The sequence below is a fragment of the Canis lupus genome, chromosome 18, assembly GCF_011100685.1.
Source record: "Canis lupus familiaris isolate Mischka breed German Shepherd chromosome 18, alternate assembly UU_Cfam_GSD_1.0, whole genome shotgun sequence".
NCBI classification, from domain to species: Eukaryota; Metazoa; Chordata; class Mammalia; order Carnivora; family Canidae; genus Canis; species Canis lupus.
The window spans coordinates 38,537,176-38,558,458 of record NC_049239.1 but is presented as its reverse complement, the minus strand read 5'-3'; the positions used below and the strand labels follow the sequence as shown (position 1 = coordinate 38,558,458).

The window sequence follows — 21,283 nt, the reverse complement described above, 5'->3', positions numbered from 1 at the left end:
CTGTGCTGTAAGTATAAAATATGCATTAAATTCCCAATTGTTCCAAACAACCTTAAAATTTTTCCAATAACCAAAGTGAGAGCTAAAAAATATTGCCCTTTAATATTTGTATCCATATTGACAAAACTGGTCAATGAAATCTTTATGTATAATAATAGAAACAATTTATGCGCCTGTTGACATGTGTACTACAATACAATAATAATATCTTGTGCCATGCAAGATTAAAGTGAAATATAATTCTGTCAAAACAATAAAGTTGTATCTAGTAAAAAGAAAAAAAATTAAAAATAAAACCTCAGAGAGCTTCAGATGCTGCTTTGCTACTGATGGCCTTTTTCAAAGCACCTTTGACATCTTTGTTTCTGAGGGTGTAAATCAGCGGGTTGAGGAGGGGGGTGACAAAGGTGTAGACCAGGGCAAACTGGCGGTCCTCGTCCACCGAGGAGGTGGACTGGGGCCGCAGGTAGACCACGGCACAGAAGCCGTACTGCAGCAGGACCACGGTGAGGTGCGAGGAGCAGGTGGAGAAGGCCCGGCGGCGGCCCTCGGCGGAGCGGATGCGCAGGATGGCCGAGGCGATGAACACATAGGACACACAGATGAGCAGGAAGGGGACGGTCAGCACGAGGATGCCCACCACGTAGAGGACGGCCTGGTGCACGCGGATGTCGGCGCAGGCCAGCCGCAGGACCGGGGGCACATCGCACAGGAAGTGGTTGATCTCCTGGCGGTGCCCGCAGAAGGGCAGGGTGAAGATTAAGGACGTGAGCTGCAGGGAGAGGACCAGGGCCAGGCCCACCGCGCACGCCACCATCTGGGCGCACAGCTTCTGGGTCATGATGAGGGTGTAGTGCAGCGGGTGGCAGATGGCCACATAGCGATCGTAGGCCATGATTGCCAAGAGAAAGCAGTCAGCACCACCAAGAGTGAGAAAAAAGAACATCTGGGCCCCACAGCCAGCCAGGGGGATGGGCTTCGGGGCTCCCCAAATGTTGGAAAGCATCAGAGGCACCACCACCGTGGTGTAGCTGATCTCTACAAAGGCCAGGTTGCAGAGGAAGAAGTACATGGGGGTGCGGAGGGAGCTGTGCGTGCACACCACCCAGATGATGGCTGTGTTGCCACAGAGGATCATCAAGTAGAGGAGGAGGAAGAGGAGGAAGAGCAGGGCCTGGAATTCTGGGACGGTGGTCAACACGCGGAAGAAGAACTCAGGGGGGCCGGATTGGTTGAGGACAGGGCTCCTAGCGAACATGTGTCCTGCAAAGGAAGAGTGGGGAAGTGCTGAATCTCCCTCCGCCAAGTTGCTTTATTGCTTGAGTAAAATAAAGGATCACAAGATTTGTTTTGTGAAGAAACAATAGCTCAATTACTCAAATAATCTAGTATGTTAAAAAATTAAAATAAAAAGTAAGTGTTGGGTATTTTGTGATATAAAAGTCGTGAGGAGTAAAACATAGTAAAACACTATTGTATCTAAATAATTCTTTCAAATATTGTATTATAAAGAACAGAAATTTCAGATATAATTCTTAAGACATTCATTATGAAAAATAAGGTTTAATAGCAATCCAGATCTAAAGCCTCTCAATTGATATAAAAAAATATAAGAAATGGGGAAGGGAAAGGAGAGAGAGGAAAGGATGATTAGAGAAAAGTTTATTCTTTATTCTTTAACAATTTAATACTAATCGCTTTACTGTTAAGCACAAAATACTATTTTTCTACATATGTATAATATACATATATATGTCTTTACCCAAAATTGAAGAGAAAAATGAAAGAAGGAAGGTATCATTCAAAAGAAAAAGGACAAAATGGAAGCAGAATTCCATAGAACAAAAATCTTTTAAGCAATGTTGTCAGATGCAGGATGACACATTATCAATTAGGACAATAGATACAGATGGGCATTATACTGTATTAAAACATAAAGATGTTCAGATTTAGTTAAGAAACAAAATATTTTTAAGAGGCAAAAATACAGTGTCACATAAAAACTACCACTCTTTTTATCTGAACATGTTCTGGAAATTCCAAAACATGAAATAAACCACAATCCCCAACCAAAAGACATGACAGGCATCTGATTGTCTCCATGAAAACCCCAATGTGGCCAAGAGAGAAGTTGTTAGGACGTATATAAGGAAAGGTTTTACGATGGCTAGTAGTTAACTGATTTGTACTTAACCACTTGATCTCCTTTCTGTATGTAAAATATCATGTTGAGTGTTCACAGCACACTGAGTTAATTCTAGGTGAGTAGTCTTCATTTCCATACATCTGAGCATTTACATTCCCTCAGTTGAGGTTTTGCTTATCAAGTCCATTGTTTTTGTTTCCAACTGTAATAAGCCAAGTACATTTGATATTGTTCAAATTAATAAAATAGTGTACAAAATATTGAACTATGAACATGAAAAAGATTTTTTTAATGCATGAAATCATATGATACTTGTCTTTTTCTGACTTGAAAATTACAAATGATGACTAATAAGTGTGGTTTAGGTAAGAAAACACTGCAGTTTTCAATAATCAGCCAACCAAAAGCAAACACACAGAAATGGTTTGGCTGGGGGTAAAAAAAATGCAATAATATGTTTTGCATGTGTTTATGGAATTATATGTTAAAAATTGCAAGGAATAAGTAAATTTAAAATTAATTTTTTGGTAACTACTTTTCAATGAACTGATTCGGCACTCTGATTGCTTTGCTGTAGGGCTTTTACTTTACATAAAACACAAAAGTTTTCTCTGTATCAGCAATAAGTAAGTACATTCTAATCCCAATAGCATACACACACAAATATAAAATGTCAATAAATATAATTGTAAGACAAATTTAAAGCAACTGTTTACAGTTGTTTTTGATGAGAAAATTCAATATTTTAGAAATAGTATGTATCTTAAAAATAACGCATAGTTGGTATGAATCTGATAAAAATCCCAAGATAATTTGAGTGTGCATTTGTGTGTGCTTGTGTGTGCATGTGCATGTGCTTCATAATGTGAATTTAAAGTTTATTTGGAAGAACAGCCAAATGAGAATAAGTCGATATTCATAAAAGAACAAGGTTGAGGCTTGCTTTAAATATTAAATTGTAGGGCAGCCCGGGTGGCTCAGCAGTTTAGTGCGGCCTTCAGCCCAGGGCGTGATCCTGGAGACCCAGGATCGAGTCCTGCGTCGGGCTCCCTGCATGGAGCCTGCTTCTTCCTCTGCCTGTGTCTCTGCCTCTCTCTCTCTCTCTCTCTGTCTCTCATGAATAAACAAATAAAATCTTTAAAAAATATTAAATTGTAGCATAAATTATAAGATGTCATATATCAAAATTATATCAATTAAAAAATCAGTGCAGGAGTAGAGAGTTCATAAAACAGAAAATACCCATAAATATATGAGTCTCCAATACATGATACAAGGCAGCATAGCAGAATGGTTAAGAGCATATTTTTTTGCCATCAGACTGATTGAGTTTGAAGTAACCATGAAGATTTTACATAAAGTCTGTGTAGCTCAATTTTAAAATCTATAGCACGGGAGTGATAATGAATGCACTTACTCTATAGGGTTTCTGTGACTATATAGTGAAAATACATTAAAAGCACTTGATATGGTGCTAGTCCCTATAAACATTCAGTAAGTGTTAACTCTTATGATTTTTCAGATAACCACAGTATAGAATAATGGACAAATGTTCATTTTAACATTAATTTCTTGACCCTATACTGAAGTTGATTTGAATAGCCAAAAAGCATATTCTTCAAAAGTGAAATTGTAAGGGAATTAGAAGAGCATACAGTTAAGAACAAAATGAAGACTTTGACTCTGCTAGGTTGGCTATTAGAAAGTAGAATCTACCCTATACTTTTTGGTTCTTGGATTTTGCTCTTTTAGCTTGTATCAACTGCTTTGTAATTTAGTCCAAGACATCGCAAAGACCTACACAGAAAAGATAGATTAGCCAGAACAATTCTGTTGGAGCATCTGATACAAATATCAAACTCTGTCTGGATCTATGCATGTTGGAGAGGGAGGAAATCTACACAGGGTGATGTGAGAAGCCTGAGGAAATCTCTACTGTCCCATACTGTCCCCGTCATATTGTCCACTGACCACTGTGAAGGAAATTCTTGAGTTAATTATTCCTTTGAGAAAACATACAGGCTTTAAAGTCCTTCTGCCTGCGTTTGAATCCAGGCTCTGCCACATGCCAGCTCTCTGGCCTTGGACATTTACTTACTCAATAAGTGAGCCTACAAAGCTCAATTTCCTTAGCTGACAATCTGCAGTGTTCATATGCTTGTTAATAAAAATGTATACAAGACGGTCCCATGAGCAGGGTGACTGGGTGGGGTAAGTATCTTGACTTCAGCTCAGGTCATGATCTCAGGGTCGAGATAGAGCCCGGAGTAGGACTCTGTGCTGAGCATGGAGCCTGCTTAAGAGTCCCTCTTTCCCTCTGTCCCTTCCCCGCTCTTTTAAAAAAAATACACACGGAGTGCCTTGTGTTGTACCTAGCTCTTCCCACCTCTCAAACATTTCTTACTGTAAAATATACATAATACAACATTTACAATTTAAGCCATTTTTTAGTGTATAGTTTAATGGTTTTAAGTATGTTTATATTTTTGTGCAACTATCAACACCATTATTGACAGAAATCTTTTCATCTTGCGTAAGTCAAGCTCTATTACCATTAAATAACTCACCATCTCCCTTCTTCCCACCTCCTGGCAACCACCATTCTACTTTCTACATCTATGATTTTGACTACTCTGGGTATGTCATATGAGTGGTCTGGGGACCATATAGTGTGACTCTTTGTGACTGGTTTATTTCACTTAGTATGTCTACTTTTAAAACAGGGGCTCATATCTTCCCACTGTTCACTCTCTCCAATCAGTTTAAAACTATCTTGTATCTCCTGAAATCATGGAAAGCCCTTCAGCCTGGATGACTTTTCCTTCCATTCTTCCTAGTTACTTTCTGTAGGGTCCTACTCAGGAATCAACTATCCAGGAAGCATTCCTGATTCTCATCCTTTCTGCACTTCTGGACAAGGTGCTGTTTGTATGAACTACTGCAGAACTGTGAGTATATCTCAATGGCAAGACTGTTAATGCCTGCATCAGGCTAAGTAAGCACTGTCAATCAATCAAGGAAGCTAGCTAGCATATACTGGGTGCCTAATGTCTACTGAAATCTTAGTCTCAGCTCTGGGGAAAATTTGAAAAAATATTAAAAAATTATCTGTGTTTAAGCATTCATGAAACATTTATTATTTGACCATAATTGTGAGAAATTTAAAAAAATAAGGGGTTCCTGGGTGGCTCATTCAGTTAAGCATCTGTGTTTGGCTCAGGTCATGATCCCAGGGTTCTGGGATCAAGCTCCAAGTTGGGCTCCCTGCTCAGTGGGGAGTCTGCTTCTCCCTCTCCCTCTGCCTGTCCCTGCTCATACTTTCTTCTCTTAAGTAAATAAAATCTGTTGAAAAAAAATGATCTGTGTTCTTAATCATGCAAGGGAGATTTGATGTTTAACAGAATTTGGGAAATACTCTTCTAAGTATTTAGAATCATATTGGAATCATATTCAAACATAATAATAAAAGCTTGTGCCATAAGGTGAAGGTATTCTTCTAAATTCTTTGCATGTATTAATTCAGATGCACTTCACGACTATACCATGAGGCAGGTAATATGTTATGCCTATTTTACAGATGAAGAACTGAGGTCCCAAAAGATTAGTCTGAGATTAAACAGCTAGTTTAATGGTGGAGTTGTGATGCAAGCTCAAGCATTTTGGATCTAGAAAAGAAAGATCTAAGCTTGAGCCCTGGCTTCACCACTTCCCAGTTACACCATATTGGACAACCTAAGCCTCATTTTACTTATTTGGGAAGTGCAGATAGTTATACCCAAACCATTAAGCCTTTTTTTTCCCATTAAGCCATTTGATTTATTTAACCCTTCTTACATGTACGTTGAAATTACTCCCTTCACTCTAAAGTGGAGATTAGCAAGCTTTTTCTATAAAGAACCAGATAGCAAATATTTTAGGTATTGTAGTCTACATGGGTTCCTTGTGTGTTGTGTATCTCCCTCTGTCCCTCCTTCCCTCTCTCCCTCCCTCTCTACCTCCCCTTTCTCCCTCTCTCCCTCTCTCTCTCCCTCCCTCTCTACCTCCCCTTTCTCCCTCCTCCCTTCCTTCCTCTCTCCCTCCTTTCCTTCCTCTCTTTGTTCTTCTGCTTCCCTCATTCCCCACCTCCTCCTTCTTTCTATCATTCTTTTCTCTTAAAGTATAAAATACATTCTTAGCTCAAGGGCTGTACCAAAAGAGGCTGAATTTGGTCTGTAGTCTAGTTTGCCAACCCTTGCTCTAAAGTATTCCACACAGCAAGTTAACATCAATTAGGGAAAAAACAATCATTAGTTTTTAGAAAGTGAAGTCTCTGAAAATGTTTCCTTACCTCTTGGCAATTCACTGCATTCTGTTAGCCATCAAAGAACACTCATAAAGGCAAATTTTTTGTTTCTGCCTATGGATGATTAAGGCAACTCTCCCAGAATACTTCCTGACCCTCTGTATTCTGTTCTTTAAGGATGAAACGAAATAAGGATACATGGGATCCAGATGTGTATAATCCCCTAGAAATGAAAAGTGACCAATAGGTGATGTCTTTGTAACATCTAGATGTGCATGGGAAAGAATGTGCTGGTGTTCAGGAAGAGTCGGGTTTTAGAAAGCCATTCTCGGGATAGGGCAGGATGAAGAGGAATACAAGGGAAGTAGGGATACTTTGGAATTATTCTAAGCTGGAGTCCTGCATGGAGGACCAGGATCCTTTTCTGCACTCTTCTCTTTACTCAGAGGCCATTCTTGCCTAATTTAGCCAGATGTTTTAGTGCCCTATAGGATGTTTTAAAATAATGGGTCCCCAAGAGGAGGAATTTTCCCCAGTGGCCTTTCTTAAACCAAATCCAACTAAAAAAAAAAAAAACCTGGGAGGAAATTTTCTGGGTTGATCAGCTGTGATAAAGTTAATGGGCAACTCTTCACATGATAATCACAGAAAACTGTCATCTGGGGACCTCAGGGTTGTGTCCTTCTTCCTATCTATCCAATGCATAGGAACTTATGGATAGGTATCCTGGAAAATTCAATATGTGGGAAATTTTCATGCCAGCTCAGGGTTCCCAGAAGTTGTAGACTGCATTAAAACTATCCTTGCCTGGGCAATTGGGAATGTGAATTTTAGGTTGAGCTTTGCCACTCAAATGCTAAGTTACCTCAGGCAAATTTTAAAGATTTTTATATTTGAATTTTCTCATTTATATTATGAGTGGTTGGACTAGATGATGTTTATGGTCCTCTCTCACCTTAAAACTCTACAATTTCTACTTCTTTCTCAAGGAATACAGAACATGTGGAAGAACTGTGTCCCATCTCTTACTTGTAGGTTTCTCATTTCCCCTGTTAATCCCATCCTACAATGGGGCTGAACTCTGCCCCATTTCCATTCATTTCTGTGATGATAATTAATTTGGAAATTACATTTACAATGAGATACCATGTTTGTGCTTATATTTATAATTTCATGCCCCAAGCAATGGGTAGCTTGACTTAGCTATTGTGTATTTGAATACCTTGGCCATGAGCAAGCATGCTATTTTGGCAACCACCCACCTAAGTTACCAGAGCACTTTCAGCCTATCATGAGCAGGTTATAAGTTCTGTCATAACATTTGAGCAAAAGCATGTATTTTAAAATACATGGTATACAGTTTCTATGTATTTAGAGTAGTGGAAGAAGATTTTTCTCATTACTTTCTTCTTAGATGTCAAATGGACAATTACTGATGAAATTTCACTCGATCCAAAAAGAAAAATATTGATAAGGATATCCACTCAGTAAATGCTAGCTAGCTTCCTTGATTGATGGACAGTGCTTACTTAGCCTGATGCAGGCATAACAGTCTTGTCATTGAGATATACTCACAGTTCTGCAGTAGTTTGTACAAACAGCACCTTATCCATGTTGCAGATTACCTTCATTGGGTTCCAAATGCTCTAACCCTCGAATCAGTAAGGTTTATCCCAACTTGAAGGTATGAGCACTGGGTGTTATGCTATATGTTGGCAAATAGAACTCCAATAAAAAAATATATACAAAAGACAAAAAATAAAAAAATAAAAACAAAACAAAACAAAAAAAAGAATTTCAGAAGTGTTTGCCTGTATAATGATGTTGACACACTCATGGTAGAGTTTGGAATTGGAATAAATGATTCTTGATGAATTCATCAAAAACTATATGGAAGGGTTTTCAAACAACTCGAAGAAGCAACTTCTTCATAGCAGGATGTGATGGGAGTAGTCTCTCACATCCACACGTACTCAGCATCATCTCTGCCCCATCCTCCCTCTTCTTTTCACCCTTCACCCACATTCTCAGCAAATAGTACTCCCTTGGGAAAGCCATCAGTAAAATGCACACATGCTACGGCAAAGCACACCTGGCTCTCTCTCGCTAGAACATTAGAAATGGCTACTTTTATGAAGTACTCACAGAGATCACAATATGAAGCCTATCTTCACTGGGTGGGTTAAACAAAGTCAGATGGAGAACTTGGTCTTTGCTATGGTTTCCCCATATGGTCCTTGGCCCCAAGAAGATGTCCTCAGGTGGAGGTAGTATATAAACAAAGGTGTGGGGCAGAAAGTTCAAGAACCTGCAAGAGAGGAGAAATAAGGTGAGGTGCTTATGAAGTGAGAATGGGGCAGAGAGATTCATGGTCCAATTCTGCCTCTATTACTTTTGCTAAAGGTATAATAAAAATAATTTTAAAATTTATTTCTTGACAGTATGCCAAGTGCTATACTAAGTATATAAAATGTATTGTCTCATTAAATCCTATCCCAACTCTAAGAAGTAGACTATTATTATGCACATTTGCAAACATAGTAACTGAGGCACTATTAACATGGTTTGAATCCAGATTGTCTCATATCAAAGGCTTTTAACTATTGCATTAGTACTCCTTCCTCTTTCCCTCTCTTCCTTCTTTCTTTTTTTTTTCTCTTCCTTCTTTCTTTCTTTCCTCTATCCCTCCCTTTTTCTTTCTTTCTTTCATGCTTGCTTTCTTGCTTCTTTCCTTCTTTCTTTCTTCTCAACTACTAGAGCAAGAGACTCCTTCAAAATAGAGAATTCATGAAACAATTTTTCTTATGGTTGTAAGGCTGTTAGTGCTTCCTTTTCTGAATGTTTATCTTTCTAATGAGAATTCCTGAGAGAAAAAAAATGTCTTGTCCTTGCAGTCTGATTTTCAAGGAGTGATGACTTGAGCTATGAGAATTCCATAAGGAATAAAGACTTTCACTGTCATCTAGACTTGAGAGTATCTCGCACTATTATGGTGAGAGCCTTCAATGGATGCTAATTCTTATCACCTCTGCTTTCCTTTCTGGCTATCAGGCCAGGGGGTAGAAAAGATTGAGTCATTATTTTTTTAAAAGATTTATTTATTTATTTTAGAGAGAAAGAGAGAGATAGTGCACAATTGTAGGGAGGGGCAGAGGGAGAGGGAGAGAGAATACTCAAGCAGACCCCCTCACTGAGTTCAGGGCCAGATGCAGGGCTCGATGCCAGGATCCTGAGATCACAACTTGAGCTTAAATCAAGAGTCAGCCACTTAACTAGGCACCCTAGGTCTTTTTTTTTTCTATTCCATAATTACCTGTAGAGGTTCTCTTATAAGGGTTGGACATCCTGTTATTTATTGTTTCTATGTTAGACTCAAACTAATCATTTTTAATTTCTTGAATTTCATGATCACCTGCAATGTCTCAAAAGCTTGCAGGGTGACAGGTGGACTCTATTCTAACATATAAGCATTGGGTTTAGGTAGTGAAAAGGAATATGGTTTGTACTTCTATGGGATGAGGGAAGAAAGAACATTGCAGGGTGATCTGAGAGATGCCTTCTATTTGGGCACACAAAATGAGCAAATCCTGAGTCCTGTAATTAGCTATTAGGGATCCAGTTTGCTGCTAACTCATTTACTCAACCTCAGTTCATTCACTCATTCATTTATCCACTTGTGTAATCATCCAGTCACACATTCCCTCACTCATTAGTTTAATTTTCCACTGAATAAGCATTTAATGGTTCCTATTAAAAATCAAGACTGGTAGAGATGAGAGAGTGGATGTATGAGTTAATAGCAGCTCCCCGGCGTGTGTACAATTCCCATCAGATGCCAGGTCCAGGGATTATCTTTTGACTCTCTCTTGGACTGACTGAACCTGACTGGCTAAGGATATCATTTAATTCTTCTGTGGCTCAACTAAAAAGATTTTCCCTCACAGTTGATCTGAAGTTCAGTGTCTTGTTAAAATCAAAGTCACAGTTACTAGTTTGAGGGAGGGCTTGAGTTCATTCGGCTGTTCCTAATGCTTCCATCTTAGTTCACTCAGATGGCTGTAACAAAACATCATAGATTGGGTAGTTATAAACAACATAAATTTATTTCTTCTCACAGTTTTGGAGGCTGAGAAGTCCAAGTTCAAGGCACTGGAAAATTTTGTGTCTGATGAGAGCCTGTTTCTTGATTTGATTCATAGATGGGTGTCTTTTTTGCAAACTTCAGCACATGGTGGAAGGAGCAAGGGACATCTCTTGGATCTCTCTCTCTCTCTTTTAATTAAAAATTTTTAGAGATTTTATTTATTTGAGAGAGAGATGGTGAGAGGGAGCACAAGTGGAAGAGAGGAGTAGGCTCTCCACTGAGCAGGGAGTCCCCTGCGGAGCTCAATCTCAGGATTCTGGGATCATGACCTGAGCCAAAGGCAGATGCTTAACCAACTGAGCCACCCAGGTACCCCTGGGATCTCTTTTTTAAGAGCATTAATCACATTCAACAGACACTTAAACTGCCTCCTCTGAAACACCCATCTCTTCCTACCATCACATGGGGCGTTAGGATTTAATATATGAAAGTTGGGGGCACACATTCAGTCTACAGCAGGTCCCATTCCCAGAAATAATTTGACAGAAGCTTTTAGTTCCATACATTTATTACACACTTTTATTAAAAAGTTACAGAAGCATCTTTGAGAGGAGATGAATTGCTACATTACTTTATTGATGTCCATGACAGGGTGTTAGACTTGGTGTTAGACATGGTTAAATCAGTGTCTAAACCTGCCTGCTGAATGTGCGACACAGCCCTTGTGACTAATACCCCATAACCAGCCCACGGGGACTTTGAAGGTCAGGGCATGGAGGCTTTCTGGGCACACATTCGCCTTTTATTTTATTTTTCCTATTTATTTCCAATGAGGCAATGAGACATTTGGGATTTGGTGAAGGCGAGCACAAGTGATGTTCAGGTTCATGGTTTGCCACCTTACTAAGAGTTGATATTCACTGGAGCACGTAGGATTCCCAGCTAAGCTTCTTTATTTAAATGAGTATGTAGCACAAAACTTCTAGAAGATAAGGATGACAAGCCTTTCCAGAAAGCAAGGGATTCAGTGTAAGTAGTAGCAATGCATGAACAGAACACATGGCTCATGTGTTGAGTAGCAATGCATGAACAGAACACATGGATTCAGTGTAAGTAGTAGCAATGCATGAACAGAACACATGGGCTCTGGTGCCCTTTACACACCTCTCATGGCCTCAAAGACTAATGTTGTTTAATGTGCTCCTGCTTTGAGCTGTGATGAGCATGGGGATTTGGGGTCTTGAGAATGTCAACACAGAAGGAGATTTAAGCAGTTGCAAGGAGATGTTAGATCAATATTATTGTGATTTTTCATGTCTCCTTGTGTCCTAGTGCTTTAGTTACAAAGATAATTGTGTTATACTGAGAAGACTAGTGGTCCTTGATAAAAGAGAAAACTTCTTTTCAAAAAAGTTTTAATTTTTATTTCTGAGGGAAGGGCAGAGGGAGGAGAGATAGAATCCCAAACAGACTCCCCACTGAGTGTGGAGACAGGGCTTGATCCCATGACCATGAGATCATGATTAGACTGGAAATCATGAGTTAGATGCTTAACCAACTGAGACACCCAGGTGCTCCAAAAGAGAAAAATTCTTCATCTTTGTATCCTTTATGCCCACTACATTCTATTATGGTGTTAAACAATTGTTAGCTGAACTAAACTGGAGAGGGTGTGCTTTGGAGTCGCACAGATTTGGGTTCAAAATTCTCACTTTGCCACCATTTGCCTGTGTCTAAGCTGCCATTTCCTCATCTCTATATGGCCGATGCCCTCAGAGGTAGTGTAGGATCTGAATGCGTTCACATATGCAAATAATGAGCAGACATTGGATGCTAAATAAATATTATCTCTTTTCTTTGGTCTCAGGCTTTGGGGAAGTGACTGCATTTGACAATCTCTTGGTGGCCAGATCTTATCCCTAGATCTATTTAACCCTATATTCTGGAGATGGATTCAGGCAGCAGCATTTTAAAAATCTCTTCTAGATTATTATTATATGCAGCCAAGGTTGAGAAACCCTGTTCTACATTAGTGTTTCTAGGTTGAGTCCAGTGGTTTCCAAACCTAAGCATGCTTTGTAATCACCAGAAGGGCTTGCTAAGGCACAAATAGCTAGACCATACTCCTGGAGTTTCTGATCCTGTAGGTGTAGGATGGGGGTTTCTATAATTGGCACTTCTAAATAACTCCAGGTGAAGCTGATGTTGCTGATCTTGCAATGATACTTTTGAACCACTGCTCCAGGGAAATAATTCTCATAGTGTGATCTGCATACTGGACTCATCTGAAATATAGGTGAAACTTGTTAAGAATGCAGGCAGTCCTCCCTATCCAAACGCTCTTATATGAACTTTATGAGAGGTAAGGAATAGGTAGGGATATATTTTCACCCTCTGAACTATATTTTTCTTTATGAAATTCAGGGGCTAAATAGATTAAGGTCACATAGTATCCCTCATTATTTATACTCACCACTGGCACTTTGCTAAGTTCAGGATCCAGGTATATGTGGATAGTGGGGGATAATTCTACAGATTTCTAGGCTCTACCATAAATAAACTAAATTATATTATCTAGATAGCTCCTGGAATTCTGCATTTCAATGTCTCTCAAGGGAATTCTTAAGAGCATGAATATCTGAGAATCATGCCTCTATACCATGTACAAAAATCATAAAGTTATTTTGAATTCTAGTAATTAAAAATATAATTCTGGTATCATACACTTATGAGATTCATCTGCAAAGCTCTTTAGACAATTTGGTGTGAGATCTTACAGTATCCAGGGTTATAATCTTCACTTTAAGATAGAAGCAACATTCTCTTTCTGGAAAAATATTTCGAAAACCTTTCCTACCCAGTCACATTCCCAAAGCATGAATAGAACCAGCCTTATTTGGGAGGAAACTTCTCAGATAAATTAAAGATGAGAAAGAATTAAAATTAAAAAAATTCTTAGATACTAGAAGTCCAATGGTTTGCTTGCTATTTTTAATTAGTAGGCTAAACCCACTGAAGACTTTGCTTTTCCAACCACTTTCTGAAATGCACTCTTGACCTCTTTGTTCCTTAGACTATAGATCAAAGGGTTCAGCATGGGGATGACCATGGTGTAGAATATGGATGCCATTTTGTCTGTGTCCATGGAATGACTAGAAGTTGGCTGCAAGTACATGAAGATGATTGTCCCATAGAAGATGGAGACAGTGGTCAGGTGGGATGCACAGGTGGAGAAAGCCTTCTTCTGTCCCTCAGCTGAGTGCATTCCCAGGATAGCAATAAAAATGAACAGATAAGAATTCAAGATAACCAAGAGGGTGAAAAGGACATTGAATGCTGCCAATATGAAGAGCACAATCTCATTCATGTAGATATCAGAGCAAGAGAGAGCCAACAGTGCGGGAATGTCACAGAAAAAGTGATTAATTATGTTGGAACGACAGAAGGAGAGGTGAAAGGTGAGGGCAACATGGATGGAAGACTGCAAGAGTCCAGAGATGTAGGAACCAGTGGCCAGTGAGGTATACATAGCACTTGTCATGATGGTGGCGTAATGCAGGGGTTTACACACTGCTGTGTGGCGGTCAAAAGCCATTGAGGCCAAAAGAAAACTTTCAATAGTGGCAAAGGCTGAAAAGAAGAACATCTGGGCAGCACATGCATTGTAGGAGATGATCTTATCTTTTGTGAGAAATCCCACCATTACCTTGGGAGTGACAGCTGAGGCATAAACACAGTCTACAAAGGAGAGGTTGCTGAGGAAGAAGTACATGGGAGTGTGGAGACGAGAATCCAGCAGAATCAACACGATCATCCCAGCATTCCCAACCAGAATGATGAAGTAAATGATAGTGAAGACTGTAAATAAAGGGACCTGCATCTCCAGGGCATCTGTTAACCCCACAAGAATGAATTCAGTCACCTCTGAAACGTTCTCCATCAAAGTCATTCAGGAGTCGTCATGAGAGGCACCTATGAGAAGATGAGCAAACACAAGATAATGCTGTTTGATCACTAGCATGAGAACGAACTGTGAACAGGGTCTTTTGCCCACATGTGTCAGCTTCCTGTCAAGGGCAGGAGCCTGTGTGCAACCAGTTGGGCTGAACACCAGGTAGGGGTGGGTTAAGTGAGGCCAATCATCTAGAAGTGATGTGGAAGGTCACTGGAATGTCCTTGCTGACTGTGCTGCCACAAGGGGACTATATTATGACTCTGGAGGCACATTTCAGCTTGCCTGCTGTATGGTATGCTTTATTACACTAAACTAACAGGACTCCTTCACACTACTTGCTGGATCTCACAAGCACTCTTATTACAAGTACGTAGAAAGCTTAATCAACAGAAAGGAAAAGAAAGTCATTGGCATGTGATAGGATAAGCTTCATCAAATACATTTCCTGTCTCTGAGGGACCCTCAGAGTTGTTCATAATAGTTGAAGATATACAGTGATTTGGGACCCAGCTCTGCTCTTTCTAATTCACCAGGGCCCTTAATCAAGTGCTCCATTTTAACCATTGGACCCTGAAGGAAGCTTTATGATTACTGGCATTTTCTTAGCAACATTTTGGCATCTTTCAGTAACTCTAAAAAAGAAGGAATGATTTTTTGAAAGGTGGAAGCAAAACTTTAGTTGTTTTCTCTTTGTCACTGTCTTTATTTTTCTCCCAGGCTGATGTATTCTATCTCTTTGTCTTTGATTTATTCATGAGGATGGAGAATAAGGGAGATAGAAGAGTCACTTTCATTCTCACCTAGAGACTTTATATCCTCTGCCAAGCTGTGGATGTCTATCCATGTCATCTGCTCTATCTGGCTGTGCTCACCTAACAGCTTACTGTGGGTTTCATGAGAATAAATATGAGAAGCCCTCTCAACCCGAGAGTCTCTTCTTACTCAAATCTATCACATTCATTTCTCCTGGATTAAAAATCCTTCATACTAGGCAGCCTGGGTAGTTCAGCGGTTTAGTGCCACCTTCAGCCCAGGGCGTGATCCTGGAGACCCCAGATTGAGTCCCACACAGGACTTCCTGCATGGAGCCTGCTTCTCCCTCTGTCTGTGTCTCTGCCTTCTCTCTCTCTCTGTGTCTCTCATGAATAAAGAAATAAAATCTTTTTAAAAAAATAAAAATCCTTCATACTGAAGGAAGGATATGATATACCCCTGCCTTTAAGAATAGCCTAGTGAGTGCTTGCTTTGGCAGCACATAAACTAAAATTGGAACTATACAGAGAAGATTAGCATGGCCTCTGCGCAGGATGACACGCAAATTCTTGAAGTGGTCCGTATTTAAAAAAAAAAAAAAAGAATAGCCTAGTGAAAGGGGTGCCTGGGTGGCTTAGTGGTTGAGTGTCTGCCTTTGGCTCAGGTTGTGATCCCGGGGTCCTGGCATCAAGTCTTACATTGGGCTTCCTGCAGGGAGTCTGCTTCTCCCTCTGCCTATGTCTTTGCCTCTCTCTCTGTGTTATTCATGAATAAATAAATAAAGTCTTAAAAAAGAGAATAGCCAAGTGAGAGAGACCTATTATCCAAAAGATATGTTCATTCTAATGTATTCTTAAAGTATTAGAGGTATGTATGTCCAGGGTGCTTTGGAAGTAGTAAGGATGTATGATAAGCCCAACACAGGGACTCAGGAAAAACTCTCTGGAGATGATTACTCCTGAGTCGTGGCTTTGGAAATTCAATAAATATAATAACGCTTATTAGTTATTATAGTAACAAATACTTAGTACTTGCTTTGTGTCAGGAAACTGTTCTAAGCTGTTTACATATCTTAACTCATTTAGCAATTCTGGGAGGCAAATAATGTTATTGCCCCCATTTTACTTTAAATGGAACTGAGGCTGAAAGAAGTTACTTGCCTAAGTAGCAAATCTGGTGGTAGAACTGAGATTCAAACCCAGCCAATATTGTCTAAATTCCATAATATTAAATAACCTTCTAGGGGCACCTGAGTGGCTCGGTCAGTTAAGGGTCTGCTTTGGCTTGGGTCATGGTCCCGGGGTCCTGAGATAGAGCCCCCACATCAGGTTCTCTGCTCAGCAGGGAGCCTGCTTCTCCCTCTCCCTCTGCTCGCCGTTCTCCCTGCTTGTGCTCTCTCTCTCTCTCTGTCAAATAAATAAATTAAATTTCTAAATAAATAAATAACCTTTCTCAAAATAGTGGGTCAAGGTAATGATCTTTCCTGTAGTTCGGGTTCCTGATTTTTCAAGTGGGAGTGATCACAATTTTCATCTTTTGAAATAGATGAATAGAATAACTTAGATCATGCAAAGCACTTAAAATCATGTCAATTACACAGCAGGTACTCAAGTAATTCAAGCTGTTACTACCACTATTACTATACTAGACAGAAGAAACATCGTGGATAAAAGCATGGACCTGTCAGCACAATTGTATAAATAGGCAATTATAAGTAGATACATATTAGTTATTAGTAAAATACATGGAATAATCAAAATCTCAATTAAGGAGTGATGTGCAAAAGTAATTGGTAGAAATGAGATAGGTATGAACCCTAAAAGAATGAGTGGAAAAAATGTATCTGGTGATAGAACAAATACAACCTTTTAGAAGAAGAGCCCAAGGTGACTATTTATGCCACATATAACAGAGGCATATAAGTATAGATAATTATCACTCAGTGATTAGCAACCTAGATAGAATGTAACCTTGGGAACTTACTTATACTCTGCAAACCTCAGTTCATTGTTTGTGAAACACCTCGTTCATATAATGCCCAATATATCTATTTTACACAGCTGAAAAGATGAAATTAAATGATTTATGGAGCCCTACTAATATGATGCCTGACACATGGCATGTATTCAGTGTTAATTCCCCCTTGTTCTTCTCATAGCTGGCTTTGCACATAAGCCACCTCTGTTTCAGCAGCTGGTATTACAAAATGAATAACAAGATTCCCAACTTTCTATAGGAGGTGAGTCAGCTGGCTTTAGAAATTACTCTCCCAAAGTGATAAGTACTTTTATAAAAGTGTGTATAAAGTATTACAAAATGATCGTGAAAGTGCCCAGAATGTGCCAGAATACCCTATTGACAATGAAGTTACTTCCTCGTTCCTCTTCCATTAAAGATTCCTCGATTCTTTAATGTATTGCTAGAGTTTCCAGATTTGGCCCAAATGCACAAACATGCAAATACAACTGTACTTATTTTTGAAAAAAAATTAATATCTGTATTCCACTGATGTACTAGGAATGGCCAACATATTGAACAAATTTCGTATCTATATGGTCTGTAGTTACATTAGGACACAAGAAAGCTCCTTTTGATGCAGGAACTTGAGGTGTAGGGGTGTGGCTATGATTGTACCACAAATACAAGCTCAATTCTATCCTAGTTCTGCTTATAACCAGTTGGGAATAGACTTGCTGCTGGCCATATCTTCTTAATATACAAGATGAAAAAGTGCTGTCTATCTCCCTCATAAGCTGCTCTCCTGCTCTGATGTGACAAAAAATATGCAAGTTCTTTGAAAAGCATAAAAGATGCTAACATTTTAAACAATCCGAGCCATTACTTTCCCTGGTCTATCTCATCTCTTGATTACTGCAGGATATTCAGCCAATAAAACTGAAAGTCTAAACTTTGACATTCCCATAGAAAATGACTTTACACTTGAGATACCCAAACAGATGTTGAAAGTTCTACAACCCCTGAGATTCAGAAAGGGAGCTATGATATTTGCACTGCTATTCCTCTAGCATGTTCTAAATAAAAGAAACAAGAAGGCATAGTCTCCCCTTTTGACTCAGTTACTCCAACCATTCATTGAAGATATCTGATTGCAATCAGTGGAAAGAGTGGTGGAATGAATAACCAGCTAGCAAGGTGTTTACGATCTAGCTGATTTGGCTTTGTTTTCCTCATTTGTAAAATGGACATGATTGGACCTTCTAGAACTACCCTTTCCTTTCTAATAAGTTACATTTGTGCGTTTTCTTGATACTTACTTCTGTCCTAGGATCAGACAAAGAAGAGTACAAGGCAAGGAGTATGGAAAACCTTCATGGTCACACTGGTGACCAGAAGCCCACATCCAGAAAAGTTTAATGCCGGAGAAGCTCGTCCCCACCTGTGGAGCACTATGTTGTGGAACCTAACTTGCGCTCTTACAGATATCAGGACTGAGGCAGTGATCTTTTCACACCACACATCTCAGGGGAACATTTAGTGTTGTGTGAGTGGATATCTCAGGAGGCTCCAGATCCAGGATTAGTCCTCTTGCCCTGAACATGACAGGAGCTCTCAGAGAATAATGTCTGAGAGTGCTTTTGAAGACACGAGGAAATGGAAGCTTAGAGAGATCAGCAAGGCAGCACCATAGCCATGCTGGGCAACAAAAATAAAAACCTCACTAAAATCTTGGCTTAGGTGATATCAGAACTCATGCTGGATTTCTCAAATCTATGTCTTTCTTAAAGGCTTACAGTTGTCCCTAGGAATGTTTTTTATTTAAAAATTTTTAAAAAGATTTTATTTATTTATTTGAGAGGAATGGGGTGGAGGAGCAGGAGGGAGAGGGAGAGAGAGAATCTCAAATCAAGCAGATGCCATACTGAGTACAGAGCCTGACATGGGGCTTGATCTCACAATCTTGAGATCATGACCTGAGTTGAAATCAAGAGTCAGATGCTTAACTGATTGAGCCACCCAAGCACCCCTCCAGAAATGTTTTTTTTTTTTTTTTAAATACTCACTTGTCTTACTGCTAAAGAGCTGGTTTGGGGATATTTAGGGGACTCCTGCCCCTCTATTTTTAGAACTAAAGGTATGGATCCATTCTTTTCTCTGCATAATCATCTTTGACCACAAACAAGCAGCAGACAGAATTATATATCCTTCATAAATGCCTTCCAGTGTTGCTGCTGTAAGTTTGGGCTGTGCAGTCATGGGGCCTGCTTTCAAATTCTAGTTCTTCCATCCGTTGCAGGATGGCCTTGGCCAAGTTATTCAGTCTCTCAAGACTTTAAAGTATCACCTATTAAAAGAAGGATAATACTATATATCCCTCATAGGAGCATCCTAAAGATTAAATGAGATGTCTAGCACATATCAAGAGGTCAATAAATTTAAGTCGTACTACTTTATCATCAGTAAAAATGATACATTACATGGAACAGAAATAGTGGTGCTCAAACATTGCATCTGCTCCCCACATTTCCTTGTCCCCTAGCAAGTAGGTAGAGCCATGAACCAGTTCCGCATAATAGGTCGAAAAAGAAGTGATGTGTGTCATTTCTGGGTTGAAGTATAGAAAAGCCAGTGCCCAATTATGCAATGCCTCTCCCCTGCCTTGATACCTGAGGAGGCTTCTTCTTCCAGACAGTGTAGCTACAGATGGCAAAGCCTCATTGGCTGTGTTTGAATGAACATACTCAGAAAGACTTCATCTTTCCTGCATAACCTGTGAGTCCCATGTAGTAAGAGAAGTGAGAACTAAGCCTTTGTTGTGTTAAATCCCTGGACTTTGAGGCTGATTTGGTATTGCAAATGATATGGTTTCTCATGCCTAATACACATATAATAAACTGTGCATGTTTTGTTGTCTGTGTCTTTTTTTTTAATCCTTGAGTACTGATCCCCTTACCATTATTACCTCTTTTTAAAATTACAGCGTTACTGTTATTATAATTAAGAAACTATAAAATTCACCCCTTGGGCCCTTTGGGTGGCTCAGTCAGTTGAGCATCCAACTCTTGGTTTCAGCTCAGGTCATGATGTCAGGTCATGAGATAGAGCCCCATGTTGGGCTCTGTGCTTAGCAAGGAGTCTATCTCCTTGCTAAGCATAGAGATTATCTCTCTCTCTCTCCCTCTGCCTATTTTGATGTGTGATTAAAGCTAGTGAAGGATGTCCTTAAGGAAACACTGCCCTCTCCCTCAACTTGTGCACACACTCTCTCTCTAGAAATAAATAAATAAAATCTTAAAAAATAAAATTTACCTGTTAAAGTTTATAATCCAATGATTTTTTAGCATATTCAGAGTTGTGTATCATCACCAATGTTCTTAAATTGTTAAGAACATTTTCATCACCTGCGAAAGAAACTGTACTGATTAGCAGTCAGTGCCATTGCCTTCCACCTGCACCCCAGCCCTAGGAAACCACAAATTTAATTCCATCTCCATAGATTTGCCTTGTATGGAAATTTCATATAAATATAATCATACAATATGTGATTATCTCTGAGTGGGTTCTTGCATTTGGAATAACATTTTCAAGGTTTATCCAGTTTTTACCATATATCAATACTCCATTTCTTTATGTCAGATTTTTATCTAAGATTTCAAATAGTTCCTTTCATTTTTGCCAAATGATAGATTGACTTATCATTTTCTAGATGGTGCTTTCTGAAGTATAAGTATTTTAATTTTGATGAAATCCAATGTACATATCTTTTCTCTTGTTGCTTGTGCTTTTGGTTATATATGTAAAAAGATTTGCCCAACCGAAGTTTACAAAGATTTATTCCTGTATTTTCTCCCAAGAGTCTTAGAGATGTAACTTTTATATTCACGTTTATATTTTGGGTTGATTTTTGTATGTGGTGTGAAGAAGGTCCTCTATTTACTTCTTCTTCTTTTTTTTGGGGGGGGGGGGGCAGCCTTAGTGGCTCAGCGGTTTAGCACTGCCTTCAGCCCAGGGTGTGATCCTGGAGAACCGGATCGAGTCCCACATTGGGCTCCCTGCATGGAGCCTGCTTCTCCCTGTTCCTGTGTCTCTGCCTTTCTCTCTCTG

The 21,283-nt window shown here is 39.4% G+C and overlaps 2 protein-coding genes and 1 non-coding gene across 3 annotated transcripts; 1 reads left to right on the top strand and 2 right to left on the bottom strand.

Annotated features, from left to right (window-relative positions):
• Window positions 1-298: 298 nt before the first annotated feature.
• Window positions 299-1,258, bottom strand: OR10Q2 (olfactory receptor family 10 subfamily Q member 2). Its single transcript, XM_038564471.1, has one exon. The coding sequence runs from the start codon at window positions 1,256-1,258 to the stop codon at window positions 299-301; it is 960 nt and encodes a 319-aa protein (XP_038420399.1).
• Window positions 1,259-13,507: 12,249 nt separating this feature from the next.
• Window positions 13,508-14,461, bottom strand: OR5B32 (olfactory receptor family 5 subfamily B member 32). The gene has a single exon (NM_001388588.1). The coding sequence runs from the start codon at window positions 14,459-14,461 to the stop codon at window positions 13,508-13,510; it is 954 nt and encodes a 317-aa protein (NP_001375517.1).
• A 1,242-nt stretch (window positions 14,462-15,703) lies between these two features.
• On the top strand, window positions 15,704-15,809 carry LOC119864329. Its single transcript, XR_005373715.1, has one exon. It is a non-coding gene; the product is annotated as a U6 spliceosomal RNA (small nuclear RNA).
• The last annotated feature ends 5,474 nt before the right edge of the window (window positions 15,810-21,283 follow it).

Excerpts from the sequence above, each read along its gene's own strand:
- OR10Q2 (XM_038564471.1), bottom strand. The coding sequence starts at position 1,258 with ATGTTCGCTAGGAGCCCTGTCCTCAACCAATCCGGCCCCCCTGAGTTC.
- OR5B32 (NM_001388588.1), bottom strand. The coding sequence starts at position 14,461 with ATGACTTTGATGGAGAACGTTTCAGAGGTGACTGAATTCATTCTTGTG.